Source organism: Chiloscyllium plagiosum, chromosome 30, assembly GCF_004010195.1.
Source record: "Chiloscyllium plagiosum isolate BGI_BamShark_2017 chromosome 30, ASM401019v2, whole genome shotgun sequence".
In the NCBI taxonomy this organism is placed as follows: domain Eukaryota; kingdom Metazoa; phylum Chordata; class Chondrichthyes; order Orectolobiformes; family Hemiscylliidae; genus Chiloscyllium; species Chiloscyllium plagiosum.
Window position 1 is genome coordinate 41,448,431 of NC_057739.1, and position 11,206 is coordinate 41,459,636.

General features: G+C 42.4%; 1 protein-coding gene across 1 annotated transcript in view; it reads right to left on the bottom strand.

The window, feature by feature from the left end:
* The window catches only part of LOC122564953, a 43,114-nt gene that overhangs the window by 7,002 nt on the left and 24,906 nt on the right, over positions 1-11,206 (bottom strand). Inside the window, exons 8-10 of the mRNA XM_043720503.1 lie at positions 8,289-8,431; positions 5,629-5,808; positions 2,670-2,759 (exon numbers count right to left, since the gene is read on the bottom strand). Of these exons, the coding sequence (XP_043576438.1) occupies positions 2,670-2,759; positions 5,629-5,808; positions 8,289-8,431 (413 nt within the window). The remainder of the gene's footprint in view (positions 1-2,669; positions 2,760-5,628; positions 5,809-8,288; positions 8,432-11,206) is intronic.

Below are 11,206 nucleotides of genomic sequence, written 5' to 3' on the forward strand. Positions count from 1 at the left end.
CAGGGCGACTCGCTGAATTGAAACATAGGAAACGCAGAAGTCAAGTTACAAATGGCAAGGTGCCATAAACATAGGAGTGTGATAGTGACCACATTGTGTATTTTACCTCATAAAGACACAGAAAGGAGATATCTGCAGTGTTCTGTACCACAAATAAAACCTCACTTTTATAATAAGGAACACAGCAAATAATTTGAGAGATTAGACGCTATTAAGGTGTGTACTGTAGTGTACGTTTCATCAGGCTGGTAACAGGATTTCAGGGTTAAATTATGATCACTATGCGTTTGGAGAGGTGACTAGTGATTTTTCTAAACCCTTTTTAGCTGTTTAGTCATGGTGTCAGGGCAAAGTTGACAAAGATACGTTATGAATAAATTATGAATTATGAGTGCTATAATTGGCTCAACCAGCTGAAGGGTCTCTTCCTGCTCCTATTCCATTCGGAAAAACTCAGTCAGCCTTCAGTCCCACTTCCAGAAGAGGCACTGCATAAAGGTGCATAATTCCTGGGGTCATAGCCATGAAATAGCTTACCCCAGGTGTGTGGCCTCTACAACTAGAGCAGTACCACATTGTTTGCAGTCACTTCCCCCTAACTTTAGAAACTTTCCCCACTCTACAGCCTTCAGAGGCCTGTGTACTTAATTAACTCTCTGCTTTTCAGCATTCTAGATTTTAAAATCATTCCCACCACTGGCCTTCAGCTCCTGAGGCAATAGGTTCTAGAATTTCCTTCCTGAAACTCTCCAACATTCCATCTCTTTCTTATCCTTTGACATGCCCCTTTAAACCTATATTTTTTAATCAAGCTTTTGGTCACTTACCTAACAATCGGCTCCATGTTCAAATCTTGCCTGATCACACTTTTTGGTGAAGCACCTTTGGTGCTTTTACTATGGTGTCTGGTGCTAGTTAACTGCAAGATATTGTTGCACTGGCTAGTCCCTGCCTTCTAACTCAGAAGTGAGTTGTGAAAATGCAGGGCCCTCCTGTGGCGTGGATCAGAAGTGCAGCACATTACTCAGTTTGGAACTGCATTGCTAATAAGCCCAGGGGTCACCACTGCCCATATGAGCAAATATTTACTGTATCTGGGTCACTGGTTGGCAACTCCAAATAAACAGGTCGATGCTAATACTAAAGGAGCTACTATTAAATGCTGTGATATAACCAAGATCAATTCCTGGACTGTAGTTTGTGGAAATGAAACCTTATAAAAAGGAGGATTTGTATCCAGGACAAAAAGAAGTCTGTGTGCAAAACATATGTACCATACAAATTCCAGGTAATGACCATCTCCAATAAGAGGCAATCAATCACCACCCATTGATATTCAATGGTATTACCATGACTGAATCCCCCACTATCAATATCCTTGGAGTCACCACTGACTAGAAACTCAAGTGGACAAGCCACGTAAACACAGTGGTTACAAGAGCAGGTCAGGGACTAGGAATACTGCGGCGAGTAACTCACTTCCTGGCTCCACAAAGCCTATCCACCATCTACAAGGCACAAGTCAGGAGTGTGATGGAATACTCCCCAATTGCCCGATGGATGCAGCTCCAATAATACTCAAGAAGCTGGAAACCATCCAGGACAAAGCAGCCCACTTGATCGACACCACATCCCCAAGCATACACTCTCTCTACCGCTGATGTTGGGTGTAGCAGTGTATACTATATACAAGATGCACTGCAGAAATTCACTAAAGATCCTTATACAACACCTTCCAAACCCATAATCACTTACATCAGAAGGACAAGAGTAGTAGGTAAATGGGAACACCACCACCTGCAAGTTCCCCTCCAAGGTACCACTATCCTGACTTGGAAATGTATCGCTGTTCCTTTGCTGGGTCAAAATCCTGAAATTTCCTCCCCAAGGGCATTGTGGGTCATACTACAGCATATGGACTGCAGCGGTTCAAGAAGTCAGCCCACCACCTTCTCAAGGACAACTAGGGATGGGCAATAAAACTGGCCAGCCAGCAATGTCCATGTCCCACAACTGAATATAAAAAATTACTCCTGTGAGACCAACTGACTCATACAAGCATTTATACTGCCCAAGTGTCTTCACATCTTTCTAACCTACCCATATTGTTGAAACGTCTTTCAGGGTAGGTGTGAATGGACACAATCTATGAAAACACCCCAAATATCAAAAGCAGATAGACAAGAATGAAAAGGGAGAAAAAGACCAATATTTCAATCCAACAGTATATGATACAAATCAATCTTGGGTTTTAAACTGGCAACAGAGCATCTGATCCCTGTTATGTGTTCTGCATGGTATTCAATTCCATTGACTTCAGTCATTCCAAAGAGTGAATGAGAAAAGCTTTTCTATGAATTTGTAGATTGAGCAGTTAAAGCTTTGTGTGTGTGTGTGTTTGTGTGTGTGCACGCGCACGCGTGCCTGCATGCTTTATTAGTGTGTCTTTTAACCCACTTTAGGTTGTTCTCCGCTTCCTCAATAGGCTGGGCCAGTTCAGTAGAACACTCCCAACAACCTGCCACTGGCCAGTTGGGGGAGACAGCACTGCAAACTGACAGGGCCTTTCATCACTGCAGTATACCCTAGCCCTGGTTAACACAGCACCCCATCTAATGCTACTCCTTTGCATTCTAACGCTGCCACCCAAGAGAGTTTTTTGGCAATACCTGCAGCTGCAGTTGTTGTTGCTGCTGAAGGAGCTGAACCTGTTTCTTCAGAGCTTCAATTTGTTGTTGCTGGACTTGTAACAGAACCTGCTTTACCGTAGGAATAAAAAAGAAATATGCATTAAAAGAGAAAACAGGACACAAGAATTTGCAGAAATGCAGAGAAGGCTTTTAAATGGATAACCATTTTTATTGCAAATAGTTATCATAGCAAGACACAGAACACTGCACAAAAAAAGCCATTCAGCCCTAATCTGTTTAATGGCAATATTTATCCTATACTCGAGCTACCTGCTATACTTCTCCATGTCCTTCAACGTCTCCTTCCATTCCTTTTTACTTAATGTAATTAGTCAGCTTCCTCTTAAATTTCAGAACAACTTGTGATCATTGTACGTGCTGCATAAATTAAATCCTTCTTGATGTTTACAGATTGCCCTCAATGCAACGAAGAACAAGGGATTAATAAATAATGTTGAGCATGACAGAGACTGGGTATTCCGTGGTGATTAACTGAAACTCCTGGCTCCCTAAAGCTTCATCCGCCTGAATAGAGTGGACATAGAGAAGATGTTTCCACTAGTAGGAGAGATTAAGACCTAACGGCACAGCCTCACAGTGAAAACTGACCAGAAGGTATGAGACAGAGGATGGTGATGGAGATTTGCTTTTTGGACTGGTAGCATGTGACCAGCGATGTGCTGCAGGGATCGCTGGTTCATTGTGTTCTATCATTTATATAAATTATTTGGATGTGAATATAGGATGTACGGTTAGTAAATTTGCAAATGACACCAAAATTAGTGGTGTTGTGGGCAGTACAATGGGACCTAGATCAGATGGACCCATGGGGCAAGGAGTGGCAGACGGAGTTTAATCTAGATAAATGTGAGGTGCTACATTTTACTACATATCAGGGACGGACTTATACACTTCCTGATAAGGTCTTGGAGATAGTTGCTGAACAAAAGGATCTTGGAGTGCAGATTCATGGTTCCTTGAAATTGGAGTCGCAGGTAGACAGGGTAGTGAAAAAGACCTAAATTACACTTGCCTTTATTGGTCAGTGCAGTCCTGACCGCACCAGCGTTTTGTATAGTCGCAGCATGATACTGCGGTTCCAGAACTCAATCCCTCTACCAATGAAACCTAACACACCGTATGCAATCTTCATAGCACTATCCACCTGGGTGGCAACTTTCAGGGATCTATGCACATGGACTCCAAGATCCCTCTGCACATCCACACTACCAAGAATCTTTCCATTGACCCAGTACTCTGCCTTCCTGTTATTCTTCCCAAAGTGAATCACCTCACATTTATCTGCATTGAACTCCATTTGCCACCTCTCAGCCCAATTCTGCAGTTTATCCAAGTCCCCCTGCAACCTGCAACATTCTTCCAAACCGTCCACTACTCCACCAACTTTAGTGTCATCTGCAAATTTACTAATCCATCCACCTATGCCTACGTCTAAGTCATTTATAAAAATGACAAACAGCAGTGGTCCCATAACAGATCCTTGCGGCACACCACTAGTAACAGGACTTCAGACTGAATATTTTCCATCAACCACCACTCGCTGCCTTCTTCCAGAAAGCCAGTTTCTAATCCAAACTGCTAAATCACCCTCAATTCCATGCCTCTGCATTTTCTCCATCAGCCTACTATTGGAACCTTATCAAAGGCTTTACTGAAGTCCATGTATACCACTCAACTGCCCTACCCTCATCTACATGCTTGGTCACCTTCTCAAAAAACTCTATGAGGTTTGTGAGACATGACCTGCCCTTGACAAAACCATGTTGACGATCTGAAATCAGATTGTTACTTGCTAGGATGCTATTGCGGCTGTACAGGACATTGGTGAGGCCACTTTTGGAATACTGCATTCAATTCTTATATCCTTGCTATAGAAAAGGTGTTGTTAAAGTTGAAAGAGTTCAGAAAAGATTTACAAGGATGCTGCCGTGGTTGGACAGTTTGAGCTATCGGGAGGGGCTGACTAGGTTGGGGCTTTTTTCTGCAGAACGTCAGAGGCTGAGGGATGACCTTATAGAGGTTTATAAAATCATATGGGACATGGTTAGGATGAATAGTCAAGGTCTTTTCCCCAGGGTAGGGGAGTCCAGAACTAGAGGGCATAGGTTTAAGGTGAGAGGGGAAAGAGTCAAAAGGGACCTAAGGGTAAACGTTTTCACACAGAGGGTGATGCATGTATGGAATGAGCTGCCAGAGGAAGTGATGGAGGCTAGCACAATTACAACATTTAAAAGGCATCTGGATGGATATATATTCTATGAACGGATGACCCTTTAGAATTAGGATGAGGAGAAACTTCTTCAGTCAGAGGGTTGTAAATCTGTAAATTTATTGTCACAGAAGGCTGTGGAGGCCAAATCATTAAGTGTGATTAAGACAGAGATAGGGGCAGATTCTTGATTAGGAAGGGGATCAAAGCTTACAGGGTGAAAACAGGTAAAGGGGTTGAGAAACATATTGGCCATGATTGAATGGTGGAACAGACCCAATGGCCCAAATGGCCTAATTCTGCTGCTATTTCATATGGTCTTATAGTCACAAAGTGCAGCTCAGACATGTGATGGAATACTGTCTACTTGTTTGGAGTTCCAATAACACTCAAAGTTTGATACACTGAAAAGAAATCAACCGCTTGACCTTCAACATGCACTCCCTTTCCTGCTGGTACACAAGTAGTAGAAGGGTGTACCATGTACAAAATGCACTGTAGCAACTCAGCACATCTCCAGTGAGAGGACTTTCCAAACTCGTGATCTCTAACAGCTAGAAGTGCGAGGGCTACAGAAGTATGGGAGCACCACCACCTGCAAATTCCCCTTGAAGCCACACACCATCCTGATTTGGAATTAAATCACCTTCTTTCATTGTTCTCCCAAATAAAAATTCAGGAATTCGCTTTATGATAAAAAGAACTTACACTGTTTGGGAGAGAGGAGAGCTCCACTGGCAGTGACCTATTGCCCATGGAGACCTGGCTGGTTTCTAGGAAGGAAGGTCCTGAACTGACAACAGATGAAGCAAAGTTTAGGAAGTCTGCTGTGTTTGCACTTGCGTTCATTTGCTCTGTGCTGGTCATCCCCTGTGCCTTTGATTTTCCCTTCAAAACAAAAATAAAGTCAAAATAATTCAAAACATAAATGAGAAAGTTAATAATGCAGGGAAAAATACAATTGTTATGCCTAAAGAAGGTGCTATAGATATTCTTTCAGGAGAAAGATCTCATGTACTGTACATGTCAATTTATTTCTGTCCTTAGTTAAATTTGCAATGTCATTCAAAAGAAGGCTTTTCAATCTGCGTGTGTAAATTTTAATGAAGGACCTATTGTTCACTGCACCAAGTGTTACAATCGAGGCTGAAAGAATCACCTTCACTCTAAATCCACTAATCCACAGGCAACAACAAAAAAATACTTTCCCTATAACCAAAATGACCAATTAAATATCTTAACTGCATCATGTTTTAAAACAGCACTACCTACCAAGCAGGTTTCTTAATAAACAACAATTCTGGGTGATTATCAAACAAAACCGATCCAATCAGGATGCAATAAGTGGTTAACATAAACAGCCAGAAAGACTTCATGTGAACTTTTAAGCTATTTTTGCTCATTATTAAAATGTTCTTAAATTATGAGTGCTTTATTTCTTTAGTTACTGAATGGTGGAGAGATAAATTACTTATCCCTCTAAACATGCCCAGCAGACAGATACACACTCTCTCTCTCTCTCTCACTCTATCTCGAGAAAAAGCAAACAAGTGTAGAATGTTCAGGAATCTGTTGCTCTGGTGCTCTGGCAGATGTGGTGAACTCAATAATCATACAGGTTGGCTCTGAAGTCTTACAGATACAGTTTGTTCAGGAAATACACTAGTCAGCTGTTTAATCAATCACCCTTTCAAAACAATAAATAGATTTCACCCTGAGGAAGAATATTTTCCACCCAGTGGGTGGTTGGAATCTGGAACTCACTGCCAGGAAAAGGTGGTAGAAGCAAAAACTCTCATAACGTTTAAGTATTTAGACATGCATTTGTGATCCGAACGTACACAAGGCTATGGGCCTTTGGGCCAAGTGCTGGAAAATGGGATTAGAATAGTTAAATACTTGTTTTCAATTGGAACAGATTCGATAGGCCAAAGGACCTTTATCTGTAGACCTCTATGATGTTACTCCAGAGGTGAATAACTGAAATTTAATATACGTGTTTAACTTAATTTGACACAGTTGGCTGTGAAATACCAATCTTCATGTGAACTAGCCATGCGAACTCATAAGCTATTTTTGCTCATTATTAAAATGTTTTTAAATTATGAGTGCTTTACTCCTTTGGTTTTTGAATGGTGGAGAGAGTACATTTACTTGCATTGTGTGCATGAATTAAGTAAGGTATTTTCCATCAAATAATAGTCCCTGTGGATATGTGAGCCTAATCAGTGATTTTCATTGGACAGCATGGGGTTAGGGCACTGCCCTATCAACTGTAACAGAAGTGGTTAAAGATATTTTCCAATCAACCTGTTCAGAGATATTATGACACATCTCTGGAGCAGTTGGGATTTGAATTCAATAAAGTATTCGCAGTCATGAGTGATGTGGACAGAGCACAGGAAGAAATGGTTCCCATTGCGTTTGAGGGTCACAGGGCACCAATTTAAGGTGATTGGCAAAAGAACCAGAGGTGCTATGAAGTAGGATCTGGAATTTGTTACCTGGGAATGGTGCTGAAGACAAGTTGCAATTATGATGTTCAAAAGGGAACTGGATAATTATCTTAAGAGCAAAGACAAGGGAGAGGGACTAGCTGAAACTTACTTATAGACATCTGCAATGGACAGAACAGGCCAAGTGACCTCCTTCTGTGCCGTAACCATTTTATTGAATTTAACATACACTATGTTGAGGTGATTAACAGATAACTAGCACAAAATGCATATGATCTCTCCTGGACTGGTCTCAATTACCTGTGCAAGGACCAGAGAGGAACTTTCTAGTTGTTTGTCTCCAATTATTAGTCGTGGACTATTCTTCCAGTTTTAACTCTCCCAGGATCTAATGTGGTTGTGAATGGCTGAGACGACAGGGGATGAAGATGTTCCTGATCATGATGCTGCAACCTAGGATTTGTGGCTGAGTTTAATTCACTCCTGTCATGATCCAGAATTATAATCCATACAGAGTGGAAGTTAGCCATTCGGTCCATCGAGTCCACACCAACACTCCGAAAAGCATCCCACCCACACCCATTCCCCTATCCTACAATCCTGCATTTACCACAGCTAACCTACACACCCCTGGATACTACGGGGCAATTTCCCACAGCCAATCCACCTAACGTGGGACTGTGGGAAGAAACCGGAGCACTCGATGGAAACCCATGCAGAGGAAGAACGTCACCCAAGGGTGACACCAAACACGGGGTCCTGGCGCTGTAGAGCAGCAGTGCTGACCACTGAGCCACCATGCCGTCCTTGGTTCCTGCTCATCATGCTGACACAAAGAATTGTAAAATGGATTAGTCTTGCGATCACTATCCCTTGCCTTGCTGTGGATGTCAGCTATGAAACTTCACCTGCCTTCCAACACTTTTTCAGCCCGTGGGGAGGGGGCTCCCGCTCACCTCCTGTCCTCCTCATCTGCTCGTTGACTCGGCTAATGGTGCTGTGACTGCAGCCTGTCACCCAGCTGATGAACCTGTAGCAATTCGAATGTGAGCCACCTGAGCCAAGGGAGAAAACACATCAGAAATCTCCAGGGATGAGATAATATGAGAATACAACGGCTATCTAACCCATAGATCAGTATGACCAAGTCAGCAGAACACAGGCCAGAGCACGTGCTTTTGGATTATTAGGATCGTAACAACACTGCAGAAACAATATCTCCCTAAACAGTAATGTTTTATTCCTAATAAACATAGAAGACGAAGATAACAAAACTGCATCCTAAAGTTAGAAAGCAGCGTTTCCCCGATGGATATCTGACAGCTTCTGTAAGTCGGATTTGTGGCCCCACACAATATAACGGCACTAAAGTTTCTGCTGTGTACAGTGGGCTTAACGAACTGGCAGGGAACTGAGGGTATAAGGTTCTGAAGAAATAGAATTATTTGAGTTAGTGAAACTCTGTGAAAAGACACTACTTGAAGGTAATATTAAACAACTTGAACAAGGGCATGGATAGGGTGAATAGCCAACAGTCCAAAACTAGAGGGCATAGGTTTAAGGGGAGCGGGGGAAGATTTAAAAGGGATCTAAGGAATAACTTTCTCATGCAAAAGGTGGTGTGTGTATGGAATGAGGTGCCAGTGGAAGTAGTGGAGGCTGGTACAATTACAACGTTTAAAAAGCATCTGGATGGATACATGAATAGGAATGGTTTAGAGGGACATGGGCCAAGTGAAGGCAAATGGGACTAGATTAGTTTAGGATATCTTGTCAGCATGGACGAGTTGGACTGAAGGGTCTGTTTCTGTGCTGTACAGTTCTGTGACTCTAACTTAAATCGATATGTTGCTTTTAACATAATAAAACATTCCAGGACACTTCACAGCAGCACAGTAAAACAATGTAGGATTTGGAGCCATATAAGGAGATATTAGATCAGACAACCAATTTGGTTCAAGTTAGTTTTTAGAGGAAAAACAGGAATTGCTACAGAAACTCAAAGGTCTGGCAGCATCTGTGGGTAGAAATCAGAGTTAACATTTCGGGTCCAGTGACCCTTCCTCAGAATGTGGAGGTGCCGGTATTGGACTAGGGTGGACAAAGAAACAAATCACACAACGCCAGGTTAGAGTCCAACAGGTTTATTTGGAAGTACAAGTTCTCAGACCACTGCTCCTTCATCAGGCAGCTGTGCAGCAAGATCATTAGACACAGAATTTATAACAAAAGATTACTGTGTCATGCAACTAAAACAATTTACAGAGGAACCTCAATTATCCAGCATTCAATTACCCGAATTTCGCATTATCCAGACAATATCGCAAGGTCCCAATGCTTGGCTAAACTGTATTATCCAGCATTTGAATATCTGAACATTGGATTATCCGAACAAAATACTGCCCACCCCTCTCATTCGGACAATCGAGGTTCCTCTGTATAGAGCAAATCTAGATTGCTATTGAGTCTTTCATCTTTTAGAATGGGCTGCAGGTTTCAGTTCATTAACATGTAAATCCCAGAACTTCTTTCAAGTCACATTCTTGAGATAACTTAAGGTTTTATTTAAAAAAAAGGTGACATTACAGCTCAGAAAATGCATTAAAAGTGTGAGGTTAGAGTCTGTCTGTAAACCAATCTTGAGTCAGACTGGTTCTATTTCCAAAGTAGGAATTAATAAAATGTTATATGGATTTGACTGCCTGCATTGAGGGCCTGCAGACTGGGTGCATTTTGGGCAAAATAGACTGTATCTGCAAATACAATGCTGCAAATGCAAATTCACCCCGTAGACTTGTGTGTATGTGTAAGTGCGCTAAAGAGAGTGTGTATTTGCATGTGTGCATGAGTCTGACAGAGTATAAGCCTATGAGAGGGTGTGTGCATAGGTGTGAGTGTGGGGGGCTGTTTTTGTGTGTTTGAGAGAGGGTGTGTGAGAGGGTCTATAGTCTTATGGAGTCATCTATAGTGTGACATGAATGCAAGGTCTTGGTTGGGGCCATCCTCATGGGTATTGAACTTGACTAGCAGCGTCTGCTCAGCCACCCTGCATTGTTGCCTGTCCCCAAAGTCCATCTTGGACAATTGTCACCTGAAAATCCGAGGCCGAATGTCCCTGACTGCTGAAGTGTTCCCTGACTGGGAGGGAACATCTCAGTCTGGCCATTGTTATGCGGTGTCCATTCATTCGTTGTTGTAGCAGCTGCTTGATCTCGCCAATATACCATGCCTCAGGGCATCCTTGTCTGCAGCATATGGGATAGACAATGTTGGCCGAGTCACATGAGTACCTGCCACGTACATGGTGGGTGGTGTCCCTACGTGTAAAGGTGGTATCCATGTCAACACTCTGACACGTCTTGCAGTGGTTCCATGACAGGGTAGTACAGTGTTGTGGTTGATGTTGTCCTGAGGGCTGGGCAGTTTGCTGCAAACCTGTTTAAGGTTTGGCAGTTGTGTAAAGGTGAGAAGTGGAAGCACAGGGAATGTCTTGGTAGGTGCTCATCCTCATCGATGATGTCACTTTTTAAAATAAAACCTTAAGTTATTTTGAGAATATGACTTAAAATAAGTTATTGGATTTAAATATTAATGAACTGAAACCTGCAACTCATTCCAAAAGATAAAAGACTTAACAGCAAGGGATTGGTGTGAGAAAGAGGGATTCCATTTCATGGGGCATTGGCATCAGTTTTGGAACCGAGGAGATCTGTACCGTTGGGACGGTCTCCACCTGAACCGATCTGGTACCGATGTTCTAGCGAAGAGGATAAATAGGGTGGTCAGTAGGACTTGAAACTTCTGAGTTGGGGGGTGGGGGGGGAAAGGAA